This window comes from Myripristis murdjan, chromosome 18 (genome assembly GCF_902150065.1).
Source record: "Myripristis murdjan chromosome 18, fMyrMur1.1, whole genome shotgun sequence".
Taxonomy (NCBI): Eukaryota; Metazoa; Chordata; class Actinopteri; order Holocentriformes; family Holocentridae; genus Myripristis; species Myripristis murdjan.
The window spans coordinates 25,380,682-25,398,604 of NC_043997.1; the positions used below are offsets into that span (position 1 = coordinate 25,380,682).

The 17,923-nt window shown below is 41.6% G+C and overlaps 2 protein-coding genes across 2 annotated transcripts; both read right to left on the minus strand.

Moving 5' to 3' along the window:
- Positions 1–372: 372 nt before the first annotated feature.
- Positions 373–8,092, minus strand: fcer1g (Fc epsilon receptor IgFc epsilon receptor Ig). The gene is made up of 5 exons (XM_030075584.1): positions 7,715–8,092; positions 3,546–3,637; positions 2,544–2,585; positions 869–892; positions 373–727 (listed from the first exon to the last, which is right to left on the minus strand). Exons 1-5 carry the CDS (start codon positions 7,773–7,775, stop codon positions 674–676), a joined length of 273 nt encoding a protein of 90 aa, XP_029931444.1. The 5' UTR covers positions 7,776–8,092; the 3' UTR covers positions 373–673.
- Positions 8,093–8,191: 99 nt separating this feature from the next.
- Positions 8,192–17,785, minus strand: ndufs2 (NADH:ubiquinone oxidoreductase core subunit S2). The gene is made up of 14 exons (XM_030075581.1): positions 17,639–17,785; positions 16,575–16,678; positions 15,330–15,520; positions 14,179–14,299; positions 13,590–13,702; positions 12,592–12,666; positions 11,782–11,859; positions 11,604–11,689; positions 11,060–11,179; positions 10,169–10,298; positions 9,512–9,607; positions 9,020–9,103; positions 8,527–8,584; positions 8,192–8,401 (listed from the first exon to the last, which is right to left on the minus strand). The coding sequence occupies exons 1-14, from the start codon at positions 17,743–17,745 to the stop codon at positions 8,364–8,366; spliced, it is 1,401 nt and encodes a 466-aa protein (XP_029931441.1). The 5' UTR covers positions 17,746–17,785; the 3' UTR covers positions 8,192–8,363.
- Between the last annotated feature and the right edge of the window lie 138 nt (positions 17,786–17,923).

Here is a 17,923-nt window from a genome sequence, read left to right on the forward strand (position 1 = left end):
CCTGTTTTGTGCGGTAAAGCAACCCCAAAACAGACATGACTGCAATTTATCAGTGTTAAAATGCAACACGTAAGGCCTGTGGGCATTATGTGCGCTCTCTTTCTCCTTCTAGCGCGCGCACACACACACAGACACACACACACACACACACACACACACACACACACACAGTGGTTACAAAAAGGAAGTGAGTCGGACATTGTGTGATAGGGGTTTAGGGCCAGTTAGCATCAAAGCACGGAAATCAGCCTGCACATCAGCAAGAACGATCAACCAACAAACATGCATCTTACTCTTTAATAAAAGATATACATGTCATGTCTCCAAAGAAGCAAAACATAATCAAAAACATGTTTGCATATAAAATCCAGCAATATAATATGTGCAACAGAGCAATAAAATCTTGAGGAGCACTTTTTTTTTTTTTTAAAGCAGAGAATTCCCCTTCTTCGTTCCTCCTATATTATTGCTCCTTTTTGTCCTTCCCTGTTTCAGAATTCTCCGCCTGGTACTTCTTAGATTTAAAAAAAAAAGCCATAAGGCAATGAGAGCCATTGCAAATAAAATAAAATTAAAAAAAGATCGCTTTATATTACAGGGTAAGATATGCAGCATTTAAATATTCAAAAGGTATTGAAAAGAAAACATCTTGGTCTGTTCTTCTCTCATGGTGTCACTTCTTCATGCCGATGGTTTCATATGTGTCCTGGGTGTGCGGCATCAAATCCTGAGAGAAAGAGATGGAAATTTTACAATGATAGATGGACGTTGTCATTTTATTGTATGACATACTATACATTTATGTTTTTAAAGAACCGAATTGCTTTGAAAAAAAATGGACAAAACACTCAAAACATGAGCAGCTCACCTTATAGATACCCTCTTCAGGCATCTGTCGGGGGCATAAAAAGACAACATTAGACACAAAATAATTGCAATAACAAAAGTTGATTGTGGCCTAATATGAAATGCGAGGGGTTCCGTTTTTTTGTGGTAAGAGCATGCACGGCGTAGTTGAGAGGAAGGCTAAAAAAGACAAGCTATACCAGCGCACCTAAACCCTATGATTCAGTTTAAGTTCCTGTGCGTGTAGACAATGTGGGGCAGATTGATGTTTTAGTTCAGCAAACATTTCTCAGAGACAGAAATAAAATTTTACTGGCTGAGGTAAACATCAGAAGGCGGAGAAAAACAACTGCATAGCCTATATTTATTTTAGTTTATGTTGAAACTGAAATGGGACTTTAGTTCCGTGCAGCAGAAGCTGTTGCTAGTTAGTTATTAGCTCTGTGTTGGAGCTCTATAGGGGTTCCATACTATCTTCTATCCACCCTATCTTTTGGAATTTTCCATATGGGTTTGGTGACATATAGCACCAGTAAAAGTATAATTTGCAACCCGCAACTAACTGTATGAGAGCTGCATTGTGTAAAGAGAAGCTACGTTCCCAAGGTCCTAAGCTCCCAAGGTCCTAAGTTCCCAAGGTCCCAAGTTCCAAAATTTGTAAGTTCCCAAGGTCCCAAGTTCCCAGGGTCCCAGGTTCCCAGGGTCCTAGGTTCCCTGGGTCCTAAGTTCCCAGGGTCCAAAGTTCTCAGATTCCTAAGTTCCCAGGGTCCAAAGTTCCCAGGGTCCTATGTTCTCAGGGTCCTAAGTTGCCAGGGTCCTAAGTTCCCAGGGTCCTAAGTTCCCAGGGTCCTAAGTTCCCAGGGGCCTATGTTCCCAGGGGCCTATGTTCCCAGGGTCCAAGGTTTCCCTGTTCAATATTCTATTAACACACATTGTCTCCAACCCTCACCCTGTTCGCGCTCATTGCGTGCTAAAAATTTCAAACCGCTCTTGTTTGATTTTCCCGCTAAAACCGTCAATTTATGTCTTGCATAAGCCACCATTTTATTCTAAACTAGTCCCTAACCAATCCCAATTCTAACCTTCACCATTTCAAAACAGGATTAAAAACACATTAGACCCTAACCACCTTAACCAAACTTAGACCCTAAATAATCCTTAAATTTTAAATCCAGGGAACATAGGACCCCGGCAACATACTGTAGGAATGGCTGGTTAAACTGAAGCCCAGTGAAAAAGGCAAGCAGGAAGATGAATATAGATGATATTATGACACCTAGAGCTCTTGCTTCTAACTGGAAAAATGACCACAGTTCCTTCTGCCTTCAGGTTTACTCTTTGATTACTCCAGCTGAGGCTGAACGTGTTTTTAACCAACAGAGTGCAAGCATTTTGGGGAAGTGAGGACATGAATGTGAATGTGAGTGAATGGGTGTGTGTGAATGGGTAAATGTGAGGCAAAACATTGTAAAGCACTTTGAGTGGTCAGTAGACTAGAAAAGCACTATAGAAATCCAGTCCATTTACCATTTTATTTACCATTTTAGAATTAGGGTTTAGGTTAAGTTTAAGGGTAGGGTAGTTAGGCATGTGCTGGTTATGGTTAAGTTTAGGGAAAGTCAATGCAATGTCCTCACAAAGATAGAAAGACAAGATTGTGTGCATGTGTGTGCACGTGTGTGCGTGCGTGCTCTTACCGATTTTGTCTTTGCTTCTTTCTCCTCCCTAGCATTACAGAGCTGTGTAAGAAAGCAGTGAGAGAGAAATAGTTGGAAATCATACACACGGCAGGATTATTATACTTTCACTAGAAGTTATTTTCATTTCAACTTAGTTTGGTTGGTGAAGACTGATGTTTTGCTCTTTCAGTGCAGGAGGGTGCTGTTTTGCCAGTAATTAAAGATACAGAAGAGCACACTGATAATGTGAATTAGTTATTAATTATCATGTTGCGGGTCAGACTTTACAGGCCCCATGCCATATGTTGTGCATGCCTGTATAGAGCTTTAAAGATTCCTTTTTATCGTCAGCATCAGTATGTAAAGGGTCAAAAGTCTGAATTCATTAAAAAAAAAATAGTTTTTTCATTTCAGTGTAGTGTATTTTCATTCACTTTTCAGTCAAATATAGAAACTTTGCTCCCACACCCAGTGTAAATAAAAGCCATCCTATTGTTTCCCCTTGACATTGACGCAATTCTTGCATTTAAATATACTTTCAGATATAAATCATGTGTAAAAACAAATAATTTTGCGTCCTTTTTTTTTTTAAATAAAGGAGGCTGAGTCATATGTGCACATTCAGAGGTGACAAAAGTACACAGAATCTCTACTCAAGTGCAGACACTTTGCTAAAGAAAGACTGTACTGCTTGAACTTCTTTAGTCAAGTAAAAATTAAAAAAAAGTACAGGCTCTGAGGGACATTTCTACAGTCTTTTATTCAACAACCGCCTGAGGTAATAGCATAAGTGCAAAGCTATCTGAACCTTGTGTACCGTGGACTGGAAACATTATGATCAACACCAATCATCTTTTTTATGTGACACTGTCCCTTTTGTTTATGCTGAAATCGGTCTTGATGTTGGGACGGCAGGCAATGCAAAATAAAAAAAAAAAAGATAATTTTGTAGGAATGCGTTAAAACTGCAAGTAATGAGTCTGTTTTGATGTTGCTGTTTTAACTGTGACCTCTGCGTACCTTGAGTCTGCAGTAGAGAGCTGTCAGCACAACCCCGTACAGAAACAGAATACCATCCAGCACATAGCAGATCTGAGGCTCTCCAAAAGCAGCTGAGGAAACAGGAAAATGTTGTCACAAGCAAAACCACACGAACTTTGTGTAATAATAGCACCTCTAAATGTGCAGTTAATGGGGCAACTATCGCTTCAATTTACAGAACTGGCACTTGGCACTGGTTTCATTTCTTGAGTATTTATGTCAGCACTGTTGCCAAAACTCTTGCACAATAATTAGAATTTACCGTGCACTCTACTGTGTAATTTGACCTTTCGGTGTCTGCTCGTCACTTTTAGAGCAATGCAAAAAAAAAAAAAAAAAAAGTACATACATTTAAAGGACATCTTATCACATTAACCTGCTGTATGTTATGACAGTATCTGTTGTCAGTGACACATGAGCTGTTTGATTGGTATCGGCAACAGCCTTGGATTGAGTAAAAGGATTTCATCATATCAGACAGTGAAACAAAAAGCATTACATGTATGCGCTTTGAAAACAAAGTGTCCAAACCACCCTCAACGCACACGCTTGGGCTTTGAGTGTGAAAAGTAGAGGAAATATTATTCAGAGAATAGGGGAGACTGAGGTATGAAGAACCACATTTTACATGTTAAGCCACTGCAGCCAAATAGATTTATTTCAAACAGTAAGTGCTCTGTTGTATATTCAAGGCTATTAAAGCTCGTATAGTTTTAGAAATATGACACATGAACCCATTACCCTCTTGTGCTTAACCTTCCTCTTAATGTAGGGACATTAAATTCAGGTTGAGATAGTCATCAGGGCTTATTTTTGCCCTTTCAAGCCTTTCCAGCATGCAAGGACAGACAACTTTAAATTATTATCTAATATTATAATAGGTCTCTAACAAATCATGACGAAATCACCTGTCATACAAAACTGGCCTCAATTCCCACTGCCTCATAGCGATGCACCGATCCAATACTAAGTGCAGGAATTTATCCAATATTGACCAAAAATGCAGGATCAGGTATCAGTGACACCAAACTGTGAACAACCAATATGATCTGGAAATGTATTTAGTAACGCGTGATATAACTTCACCGATGACAACAGCGTCAGCTCACCATCCTCAGAAGAGCGGAGCACACTTTTAACCCATGCTGTTGCAGAGAGCCCTGCTGCCTTTGCAAAACTTTTCTGTTTCAACCGCTCCTTGCATCAGCTGATGTTAGCCAACACTCACATCAACACTTACTGGAGCTGACTGTCTAATACTGAGTGCTATGAGGTCTTGGCAGGTATTGTTTCCGGCAAAAATCTCCAAAGTAATCTGACCCAAACGAGCGATGGTGTGTTACTGCGGTGTGAGATGACGCTGCACTCAGTTAGGCAAAGTGCTTGGAAGGGTGCGCTTCTTATTGCTCCCATCTTTGCAAAAAATATATATCCAAGATGTCTTCTGCACTAGACAAACATAGACTAACAACAACAACTTTAAACAGTAAAATGCTGAACTGTCATGTTGATGGCCGAAATTGACCCGCAGTAAAAGTAAATGTCTAATTTTGTAAAAACAAAAGTTACGGTTCATTTTAAGAGACTGTATGTGACTGTATTCAAAGAAAGGGTTCAGTACTGGATCGGTACTCAGTATCAGCCGATGCTCACAGTCCTGCACTCGGCATCTGGAGTGAGGAAATGATATCGGTGAACCTCTACTGCCCATAGTTGTGAACACTGTCCTTACCCCGGGCTAAGGAAGCTCTTAGCCCAGGATAAGGGCAGTGTGAACACACCTAACAGTTCAGAGAAATGAATGCCTCTTCTTAAGTCTGCGATGTCCCAGTCAATTTTGTGTGTAGTTGCCAAGATACAAGTGATGGTTCTTCTTACCCACTGGATCAATTTACCCCATTCTCCCCTATAGAAAACTAGTTGATGCTGGACCACTGCTGCAGAATGTTCCTATACACAAGCACCAGCATGAAGTTCCTTCCGATTTAGCACGGGGCAAAGGTGACACTGCCGCCTGTCTCCTCTAACCTGTGACTGCCTGCTCTCAAAACACTGTGCACATGGGAACGCAAGAAAGGCCTTGCGAAATTCATGTGTAATGGATTCGTAGGAAGAGTGAATGATGACTCAAATCTCAGCCATATTAAGACCTTTCTTGGCTGCTGAAGCCTATTCCCATATTTGGAATATTTCCACATGATCACAGCTGGTAGTGGACTTGACAGGACAAATCCAGCTGAGAACATATCGCACATATCAAAGCCTGAGATTCATGAAAATACTTAATAGTTGAGTGAAAACCTTAAATGTATCTTGTGAATTTCAAATAGCTCTTTTTTTTTTTTTTTCAGCGTGTCGTCTCCTGTATGTGGCGCACCAGGGTGATGTGGGGTGTTATCTACCTAAGTGTCTCTGTTGGTTTCAGCAGCTCCTATCTTGAGATGAGACGTGAGCGAAACGCTTCACACAGAGCAAGCCACCTGAAATACCTGATCACATGATATTGATGTGTGACTAAACATTTCTCCGGCGATATTAAGCAATAGGCTCCCTCTCGTTTGAAATGTATTCCCTGTCAACAGCTGCGCGCTAACGCAGAACCTGTGACGCACTTGTATTTCACAACCGTGTTAAATTCAATTTCCTTTCCTTTTTCCATGACTAGATCAAAATCTTAAATAAGACCAGCGCACTTTTCTTCCTCACTTGTCTTATTTTTACAGTGGCAAACACATCCTATGGTGCAAGAGAGATGGATGGAGTGAGGGGGTGGGGGTGGGGTGGTGGCGGTGGGGGGGTTGAAATGGGTCAATACAATTGCAACTATTTAACTGTGATGTGATAATGAACACATGGTTTATAGAGTGGATGGGTGTAGGAAACACCGTGGGACACTTTGCAACTTGTATGATGATCACGGTAATTAGAATAAATCAAACTATGGTCCATTTTAGCACCACGTATGGACACGTGAGCCTCATATGAAAGGTCATGTCTTGGTCGACTGATCGGCTTTCATGCTGAAAAAAAAAAAAAAAAAAAAAAAATCAAAGATTTCAAAATGCCCAATGACTTTTCTGAAACATATCAGACTTCCTTAATCTCAGAGGGAAATGGTGAAATGAAATGCTATTTATTTTTACACCACTTCAAAGTTTCAGGACTTTCTCTTAGACTCCCAGTATTAATTTAGATTTGTATGGTCAATACAAAGTAGCAGAATATATTTATCTCATGAGGAAAAAGTTTTTCTTTAACCTCTATATTCTGTAAATATACAATAATCCTAACCAGTCAAATACAGAGCTGGGGACAAATTTGTTCAGGTTCCCATCATGTGGGTTAGAACAGGGGACGCTGGGAGAGCACATATGGAGAACCAGGGAACACAGAACTCTGAAACACAGGAATGACTCCTTGATTCGCCACAACTACATATTATTTCAACATTAAATGATTGTAATGGCCCAGATATACTGTACTATATATACTGATTCTGTGTCTATTTGTGTGTAATCTTGTCTAGAAAATATTAATGACATCCTCCAGAGATGGTGAGAATTATTGTGCGAGTGATCTCAACCTCTGAAGCTTTGAAACCCGTCTTAAAAACCCTGTTTATGGTCAAACAGACACGGCGGTCTCAGAAAGTGGCCGCATCGCACCAACATCCGTGCCACTTCTCATAAAAACAACTGCAGAATAGCCGACAGGGTCAGCTTCTCGTTTCACAGGAACTGTCATGTGGTGACTTCATTGCTGCTGCCTACGCTGTGAAAACAGCATCAGATGTAAGAAAACCTCAAAGCTCTGAGTGAGGATCCAGGCAGCCAGCATTTTCAGAAATCATCTGTTCTTTCCATAATCTGTACATGGCAACAACTGGAATCCTGTTTTCAGAAAAAATTCACTGTAACTGCCTGTGTATTTTTCATTTCAAAATCAAGTGTCAGTTCAAATTCACCATGCTTTTTTATATGAGCTACATGATTTTCCTCATTCAAGTCTTTCCACTAACATTTACTGAAGTTTAAATTGAAAGTTTGTTCCTGTATATGAAGAAAAAGGCATTTTTAGCTTCAGATCACACCTTTTGTAAGGATAAAGCTTAAGGCAGATACAGCTTAAGGCTTGATGTCACAACTCACCAACAGATCCCCAACACATCCACAGAGGAAAAGCGGTTAGTAACGGGCTTCTGCCCCACATGGCCGCGGCAATGGAAACTCAACACACACGCTGGCGGCCCGCCGGGCGTATTCGTCGGACTTCAGATGGCAGAGCGCTGCGCTGGGCAAGGAGGACGCTGTGAAGGTGGTTTGTCTGTGAGCTCGCGTGAAGACTTGAATGTTGCATACCCATACACCCAGGAGGAAGTTGTGGTCTGAGCGCTGAGTCCATTCGCCTCAGATCTCATCAGACCACTCCCCTTTCAACATCTAACCAGAGGAAGGACCTGCATTATCTGGGCTTTGGTCTCTAGTGTCACGCTCAGCTCTTGATATTCTCACTTTTGATACCGTTCCAGCAAAGACTGTGTTTACTCTTTAATGAACTTTCCGCTTCGACCTAACTGAACCTGACGGCGGGGAAAAAAAGCAAAAGAACACGTTACTACACAGCAGTTGGATCATAAAATATTTATTAGGCTTATTTAGACATTGTACATCAGTGATTACGAGTGGAGTCATCTGTCAGAGGTCTCACTATGATGAATAGTGAACAAGAACAGAACCTAACAAAGCGGGTTAAGAGAGGATGGGCTCTCCTCTTCGGTTTGGAGCGAGCAGCTTCCTGTTAGCGGTCAACCTCGCCGAACACTATGTCCTGTGTGCCTGTCATGAGAAAACACCAAGACACAGCTTAATGCACATCCACATTTCACAATGTTTACTCAACACTTACGGGAATCTATCTTTAAATCATTCTCAGGAGAAATGACCAATGATTAGTGTCTTACCAATAATGGCCACCACGTCAGCCAGCATGTGTCCCTTGGCCATTTTATCCAGACCAGCCTGGGAAGAAGAAGAAGAGCATTTATTATGATTCAAGATTACACAAACCCACAGTGTTCGTCACATTATGTAAAACAGGAAGGCCAGTTAAGCTCATGTGAAATTTAATATTCATAATTCATGCGCTTGTAGCCTGAAGTTCATTCGGCAAAGTAATCTAATAGTTTGTTTTTGCAACTTTAAAAGACATTTAGCCTTGAAGACCAAAATTCAAATGACTACGTTAAACAGCTATTCATGTAGCCATAAGCCAGGACGAGCAGGAAAGTGGGAGACGAGGCTTTCTGTGTGCTTTTAAAAATGGTCCTATAGTGCTTTATGAAATGTACTTAATGAACTAAAAGTAGCCTTAAGGAGGAGCCGTTAAACATGCTGAATAATTAATGGCCGGCGCATTCAATAATTCACAGTGTCTTGTGAAGTTTAAGCGCGCACCAAGTGAGCGAATCCGGGAGCTTTGATCTTGCAGCGGTAAGGTCTGCTGGAACCGTCCGACACCAGATAAACACCAAACTCTCCCTGGAAGCGACAAAGGGAAACACACACACACACACACACACACACAAAAATAAATAAATACGCACAGGCGAGAAGCGAGCAGGTTACATAACAAAGGCAACAAAGGCCTTGAAGGCTTTGGAAGGAATCCCAATTAAAGGGAATCTCAAGTTTCAGAGAACTTGTGCCCACATCTGTGTGGCGAGGATCTACAGAGTCCAACGTTTTCAAAGCAAGTGGGAGTTTTTGTTTGCTTGTTTCAAATTGCTGACTACCGCGAGTCTGTCAGAGCATGTACACATCGCTGTGCCTATGGGGCTGGTGAAAACAAGACAGCAAGAAGGCAAACTATTTCGAGTATTATTCCAGAAATTCAAGACGAATGAAGCTTAGGTCTATCCTTTCTGTGCACATGATGAATCGCGTCACCTTGGGCGCCTCCACGGCTGTGTACGTTGACCCTGGGGGGACCTGGTAGCCCTCTGTGTACAGTTTAAAGTGGTGGATCAGAGACTCCATGGACATCTAATAAGGGAAACACACAAAAAAAAAAAATAGTTACAACTTTGTAGCTAAAACCGCACGCTGATGACATAAAGCGCCTCTGACGGCTCGAAAACATCAAAATACGAGGCGGCTGATGTCTCAGCGCGTTACTTTGAATCTGGCTGACATTTTCACAACAAACAACACAGAATTCCTGATCTTTAGACAGTTTTCGTGCAGCGCTGTGTAACATTAAACTAGTGGTGAACTCATGCCTTGAGGACAGACGAAAAAAGTTCAAGTTTAATCAGTGTCAAGTCCATTTCACACGACTGTCCTAATTCTGTATAGCAGAATTAAAGGGACAGAGGATCATGCAATCCAAAAAAAAAAAAATCCAAAATTGAATGCATTTGTACAGAATAACAGATGTGATAGCACACAATGTGATAAAGCATGTGGTAAAAATGCAAAATAGAGAATACTGCAGCAAATAAGATTACAGACACCCCATGGGGCCAACAAAGAAGAACATCTCGAGTGAACGTAAAAGAGCAAAACTGAAGGGAGATTTGAACACGGGGCAAAGGGAAGACCCACCTTCATCTCCGACCTCTTGGGTGGAGCCACCTTGGCATCGTCCACCTTGATCTCTCCTTCCGGCATCTTGTTGAGAGCCTGGATCATGATCCTCAGAGACTGCCTCATCTCCTCCACTCGGCACAGATACCTGGGCCACACAAACAAGAAACACTGATGCGCCTGATGCTGCCATGTGAGCTGCACTGATAAACCACCCGCCAATCAGAAACGGGCTGATGGTTCTTCTTAACAGCTCCTCGGTGACCAGTCAATATTCTTTTAAATGCTATATCATATCCAGGCCTGTATTTGTTATCTCTGCTCATGCACCATTTGAGTATGGTCCTTTTTAATATCATGAAGACTCAAAAACAATGTTATTTGATGAACTGGATGGACATTCATGCATACAAAACTGCACACTGCAAAAACTCAAAATCTTACCAAGATTATTTGTCTTATTTCAAGTCAAAAATGTATTATTACTAGTCAAAATATCTCATTACACTTAAAATAAGACATGATCACCTCAGAAGGAACTTGTTTTTAGACAATTGTCTCTTGTTTCAAGTGAAAATTTGCTTGAAACAAGTGAAAATTTGCTTGTTTCATTGGCAAAATTTGTTTCTTGTTTCTAGCTAATTTTCACTTATTTCAAGTGAATTTTCACTTTTTCCACTGGCAAATTTTGCCAATGAAACAAGCAAATTTTCACTTGAAACAAGTGAAAATTGTCTAAAAACAATTTACTTCTGAGGTGATCATGTCTTAGTTTAAGTGTAATGAGATATTTTGACTAGAAATCAGACATTTTTGACTTGAAATAAGACAAATAATCTTGGTAAGATTTTGCGTTTTTGCAGTGCAGGCAGGATGAAACTACTGACAGGCGTTTGTAGAAGTTCTCACCTGTCATAGCAGTCTCCCTTGCTCCCAATAGGTACGTCAAACTCCACCTCGTCGTACTTGTCGTACGTCTGAGACTTCCTCAGGTCCCACTTGATGCCCGACCCTCTCAGCATCACCCCGCTGATGGAGGCACAGGGAGAGGGGCGATGAGAAAAATAAGGCTTCCCGCACAGCTCTGCTCATCAGACATTTCCACTGACAGTCAAACGTTACTGCTTTAAGTTGAGAAGCCTCTTGATCGTCCACGGCCTTGTTTTTGGCTGGTGACAATTACCACACGCTCGGGACATTTGCAATTGTCATATTCTCTGGACACTTTTGATTTAAGTTAATACTCTAATACCTTCAAAAGCTACTACGTGAAAAACAACCGATAAACTCATTTCTGAGACATCTCCCATAACTTTCTGAAGTCCTACAGGGCAACTTTTTGCTACAGTTCAATGCTTCTACGCTTTCCTTGACTGTGGGAGCCCTGAAAAACAGCACCGGTGTATTTGCAAGCAAAAGAGACAAGAAGGTGGGCATCAGAGTGGAATGTTACCTGAAGCCATAGTTAAGGGCCTCCTCAGCAGTTACCACTCCGATGTCTACGGTGCGGTTCTTCCAGATGCGGTTGTTGGTCAACATCTGTCCAAAGGAGAATGAAAACATGGTCAAATCTGCTCATTATACATCTCTCATCGTTTATATTAAGAACTCATGGAGATGAAGTCACACACCTCTTCCACCTCATCGATTCTGATGGAGAAATTCTTGCACCACTCGTAGATGTCGTCCATCAAACCGAGGGGCAAATCCTGGAGCAAAGGTAAGATGTCTCAGCACTTCCATACTCATCGTCATCATAAATAAATGCATTTTAATTTGACTGATGCAGCGGTCTACATACATTTCATGTTTGAATTCATTATCTCTACTTGTTATATATGTAGCATTTGTAGCTGTCCGGTGCATCGTGTTTACTCTCTATTTGCACAACCCCTGTGTGTTCTGTTGTTCAATGCTCTATCCTTCCAGGCTTTGGTGCTGCAATCACCCGATTTCCCCATGGAAATAATTTAAGTTCTGTGTTTTCTTGCTAGAAATGAATCCACAGAATCACTGACCCATCGAAAACGTAATCACATCATTAGCTGTGGTTACATGGACAATATTTCTTCAATCCGAATGAAATCATCTGATTAGAGATTCCAGCTTAACTGTTTACAACGGCAATTCCCAAAGCAATGTACATATGTTTACATGGACATTGAGAGAGACATGATCAGACTCACATGGTGATTAGGTGCTATAATTTTCCCTACTGAACGGATTAGTAAAGTTTTACACCACCCTTTTGAATCTGATTGAAAATTCCTTCTGATCGGGCCAGCCTCTTCCAATTGAGGTGCTCACATGAGGAATATTTTATTCTGATCGGGCTATTATTCTGATTATTAGTGGAATATTAGGGTCCATGAAAATGCAGCTACGGTCGAACAGGTTGTATGCACAGACACGAGAACTTCAGTATTCAGTCCATCACCTACCTGGTGAACACCACCGGGTCTAACGTAGGCAGCGTGCATCCTGGCTCCAGACACTCGCTCATAAAACTCAAACATCTGAGGAAGGAGGACAGTCAGGCAGTTAGAGGGCAGACAGAGATAATGAAAAAAAAAAACTGCCTACTCCATGGTTGGTGGCACTCTGTATTGCACTCAGAACTGGCCTTTGGGCTTACAGTCAACCTAACCCTAACCCTAACCTAACCCTAACTGATATAACAAATTGTTTGACCACCAAAATTGTACTGCTAGATACATGCTTAAGTTTGCGTACTCTGAAAAAGCCTCTGACAAAAACTTGACATGAAATTTTAAAGCCTGTGCAAGTGGAGATTCAGTGCCTCCTCCTGTGTGTACGGCTCCAATAATCTGTAGCTATGGAAAGCTAAGCTAGAGTACTGTGGCTGTGGTAGGCTAACAGTACTGGCACTGAGGTAGCAATGCTTCCCCGAGGTGACTGGTGGTTTAATTTTAACAAATAAGATTACAGCCCCGGTAGCATTCTGAAAGAGTGGAGGTTTTTCCTCAGTGCTCTTTGGCTTGGAACATCAGTGTATAATGTGATTTGTCAAAAATGGTAAAAAAAAAAAAAAAAAAAAGTCACCGAGGGGGTCTTTAACTGGAATTAGTGCTTCACAAGTCCTAACCTTCTGGCATAAAGAATGTTATATATCAGTAAATACACAGATGTTGTACTTAAGAGGCAGCAGAAACCTTAAGATTAGAGGGAGAGAAGAAAAACTTGATTCCACGTCAACATCTCTTACAATAATGCCTTTGAGACGGCCTCTGAATCACTAAACCCTACCTAACAGAGAAAGTAAGCATGTCTGAAAACACCAACTATGCTCAACAAGTCTTCCCTGGAGTAGCAGAGGTTGAAAATTGTGGCAAAATGCAAGACCTCAGATGTAACTTCAAAGGAGGACAGATCAACATGACAAAGGACAAGCACAACTCTGCGCGCCGGCGGCCTTCACCTTCTCTCTCTCCTCGAACATCCAGAAGAAAGGGGTCATGGCGCCAATGTCCAGGGCGTGTGTGGTGACGGCCATGATGTGGTTCAGGATGCGGGTCAGCTCTCCGTACAGCACTACGATCACAACACCGAAAACAAAGCATGGTTACACAGCTTCAGCTCCCCTGGTGGCTCCAGGGGTAACACATGCTCTCTGTGTTACAAATACTTGAACACTAGATGTATACTGCTTTTGGAAACATTACTAGAACATGGTATACAGTCTCTAGAAGCATGATTCAACATTTTCCCCATACTCTAGTGTTCAAAAAATAAATAAAAATTGCAATAAATAGTAATGTCCAATCACAATACTTGTAGAATTGTGATCCAAATTGAATCGGCACCCGCGCATCGTGACAGTATCAAATCGGGACATAAGCATATCATCCCAGCCCTTGTAACTACATGATGGGCAAGCTGAAGACCTCTGTTAAAGTTAGATTTGAGACATTTTCAGACTTTCGAGGGGTCAAGCTATGTGTAATTTGTGGCTTTTAGGGGACCGGCAGATGCTCTGACACCTGCTGAGGCCACCCGGCGTCCCTCACCTCTGATCCACTGGGCACGGAGTGGAGCCTGGATGTTGAGCAGCTTCTCCACGGCCAGGGAGTAGGCCTGCTCGTTGCACATCATGGATACGTAGTCCAGACGGTCGAAGTAGGGCAGAGCCTGAGACACAAAAAGAAGAGGAAGTGAGCCGTCGTGGCCGAGGGATTTCATGAGTTATGCAACACCAGACCTCGTTTTACCTTTTTTAGCCATCTTTGGTCATATCTGGTGATAAAATATGGAAGAAGTATAATTGAGGTCGAGAGAATTTCGGTTTTGTCTTTTTTTAAGTTTTTGGGAGCACCGTCATTCCCCTGGTCCTGTGACACCTAGTTTTGGGCGAGAGTATCCATCAGCTGGTGGTGCAGAGTTGGTGCATGTGTGTGCCATCTAAATCCTCGACAATGAGTGAAGATGTCACATTGTGGCATCTTGGGTATCATGTAAAACTCAACTTTCCCATTTGTGTTCACCATTTCATTGTGTGTACTACACATAATAACATTTGTACATCATTTGAAGGCAGCATCTACCAGCTAATGTTGATTGTTGGTGTGATATAGAAGTATAAAAAAATCAAGGTACATATTGCGATTGACTGGCTTCAGAACGATGGCTTTAGCCCCACAAGCTGTTTTGAATAATTGCATGGCCCTTTTATGAACTATAAGCTGTTTTTACACACTGACATAAAAGGACCAGCCAGGGAAAAATTAAAATTCTGTGTGAGGACGACATGCCGATAAAAAGGTTACCTAGGCACTGGCCCAGCTGTCAGCCTTGTAAAAAAAGCTGTAGCAGAAATGGGATTTGTTCACTGAAGTAAAGCCGGACAAACACAGGTGTAAATGCCATGGTAGCCATGAAAAAACCATTATGAGCCATGAAAATATTCAATCAGCTGTCCTTGAGAGTGACTTTGTAATCCACTGACACACCAAAAGGAGAAAAGCAGGAAAAAGGCCTGAACTAAGACAAGCAAAGTAAAGCCAAAGTGCAAATGCGAACAACAGATACCTTCACATTTTACCAGCTGAAAGTCAGTGTTTGTTCTACTTTGCTAAAATTAACTATATCTCATAGATTTGAGCTACGGAATAAAACAATATAGCCATAAAGCAGACAAGGTGGGGTGTGTGAGTGATTTTACCTGCAGGTAGGTCTTGTACTCGATGAGTTTTTCGGTGCCGCGGTGAAGCAGACCGATGTGGGGGTCACATTTCTTGACAGACTCTCCGCTCAGCTCCATCACCAGACGCAGCACACCGTGAGCGGCGGGATGCTGGGGGCCAAAGTTGATGGTCAGGTTGGACACCTCCTTCTCTGCAGGTGGATCTTTGTCTGCAGAGAGAGGGGAAACACAAACAAGGTGATGAAAACACTGAGGGGAACAAGAGTCGCGATTCAGAATCTGATTTCTTATCTATTCCACACATGAAACTTCCCAAAATGAATCAACTGCAGTGTCAAAAAGATACATGGGGTGCAGACTAACAGAAAACAAAGGTAGCAAATGTTTCTGCTCCTGCATTTTTACTATTTGCAGTAAAAAAAAACAAAAACAAAAACAAAAAAAAAAAACATGCAGGTCTCCAAATGCACATCTGAATGTCTCTGGATCAAGTCTTGCATGCCACATATGCAAGAAAAAAAAATTGTATACAAGAAGCTTTTTGCTATTTGCGGTGGTTACATATACATAAACACAGGGCCAGGCAATAAATCAATTAAAGTAATTACTCGAATTTACATTTTCAACTGATGGAAAAACAGCTGAAGCCACTCAGAGATAACTGTAGTATAAACATGCATTCAGACGAGCAGCCCATCCCACGCAGGATCTGTGTGATATGATGTTTAGATTTCAAAAGAATAACGCCTGACTTATTCAGCAGCATGTTTTACGCCTCCTGAAACCTGTTACACTTGTTAGTAAGTTGTCAAATATGAGAAAATACTAGGGCTGAACAGTTAATCAAAATATTACAAGAATCGCACCATGACCATGTGGAATATCCAAATCTCATGAGCTGCTATTTTTCTGATGCAAGAAAACATGTTTTTGAGGTACAGATGCCAGATCATCATTTTAATAGCCTTTCGGTTAAAATGAAAATTATAATACAAAAATAATCTTTCATACTAAAACTGTCCATAATTGCAGTATCTATAAATTTGATTTTTTTTTCCCACCATATCATTCATCTCTAGCAAACATTTAAAAATGAAAGCCAAAGTGCTGTGTTGATGCAACCTTCAAAAATGCCGTATCACATCGATATAATCAGATTGATATCACAATGCAAGACCGTCCACTTTTCTTTTGAATCATGGAAACATGTCAAGACGGAGCAGAGATGTGACGATGTGGCAGGCTGGAATCGGTGACTGATACCGTTCCATGGGGGCGGCGTCCATTTCTCATTGATGGCGGTGGGATACATGACGGCCCCGGCATACTGCTCTGTCCACTCCACATCTGGCTGCCACTGCTTCTGCCTGCAGGAAGCAACACGCAGAGGAACAAGTGAGGCAGCCTCTCACTCAGCACTGATCAAGCTGGCACTGTAGGGCCTAATTTCCCAGCGTGCATGCAGCTGAGGCAGGTGCCACTTCCCAGGCTAATCGCATGGCATATAATCCTATTTTGTAATGAGTGGCACCCGGGACAGGGCTGTTATGTGACAACCTGATGAACATCATTAAAAAAAAAAAAAAAAACAGGAGGATAGATTTTACCTATTTTAATATTTTACTAATAACAGTGTTTCACTACATTAGATACATAAGTTAAATGGACTATTTGCATTGGTTAGACTTTCAACAAATTTCTAATACCAGTGAGAATGAAATTAAACCCCTTTTCTCCCCAAAATTATGAACAATAATAAATACCTGTAACTCTGATGTTTAAGTATTTTAAGGTCTCCGAGGCTGAATTTTGGGATACACAAGGCAATCTTCTACTGTACAAGACATATTTAGACCTTGATCTAATAACAGTAAGGACACTGTTTCTTCTGCAGGGCTGATATGAAACATTTTGGATCTAAAACCTAAGTTGTGTATTATGAAAACCACCTTGACCTTTGCAGCACTGAGGCTGCAGGATGCCTGACGGCTCTGGATGGTAAACACTGACACATGTTAAGTAATCAGCTGCCAGGAAGCTAACGACTAGCTAACAAGGGACCAAACACGAACCTATTCACAAGAAAAAAAAATGGTTCTTTACATAGGCAAGGCAATGTGTTACTATATATGGCGTATGAAAACATAACAATAAGAGTGAAAATGCATAGTGTCTCCGTTATTGCGGAGCAGGACAGTGTCGGCTTTTTGGCGTTATGCTAACATTAGCCGTGCCGTGTGTCTGACACTGCAGTAGCCCGTTAGCTAGCGAGGTTTGAAACACAATGGCGGCACACGGTTCCACGCTCACATTTCTTTCCGTCTCACCTGTTCTGCAGCACGGTGCACCCGGGGCTCACCAAACTTTTGTTTAAAATCAATGTTGTTGAAGGACGTCCTAGCTTACCGAGCGACCTCAACATCGTGGCCGCCATCTTGGCTCTAGCCAATGACGTACAGTTGTCTCTTCTTTTGCAGCTTCTCAGGCACAGTGTGTAGATGTTGCTGCCACCTATCGGCGAAAGGCGTAATGACAGTCTACAGTTCCCTACACATACTGTAAAATGAGGTGTTTTCAGTGAGATGTGTTGAGCAATAATGAACATAAACTAT

Bases quoted from the DNA above. Each gene is read 5' to 3' on its own strand.
- fcer1g (XM_030075584.1), bottom strand. From the start codon at position 7,775: ATGTGGGGCAGAAGCCCGTTACTAACCGCTTTTCCTCTGTGGATGTGT. The intron at 3,638-7,714 runs GTGAGTTGTGAC...CTGTTTCCTCAG, and splicing joins GATGTGTTGGGGATCTGTTG to CTGCTTTTGGAGAGCCTCAG. The intron at 2,586-3,545 runs GTACGCAGAGGT...TTTCTTACACAG, and splicing joins CTCTCTACTGCAGACTCAAG to CTCTGTAATGCTAGGGAGGA.
- ndufs2 (XM_030075581.1), bottom strand. From the start codon at position 17,745: ATGGCGGCCACGATGTTGAGGTCGCTCGGTAAGCTAGGACGTCCTTCA. The intron at 10,299-11,059 runs GTGAGAACTTCT...TGTGTGGCCCAG, and splicing joins AAGGGAGACTGCTATGACAG to GTATCTGTGCCGAGTGGAGG. The intron at 8,402-8,526 runs GTAAGACACTAA...TTCTCATGACAG, and splicing joins TGACGTGGTGGCCATTATTG to GCACACAGGACATAGTGTTC.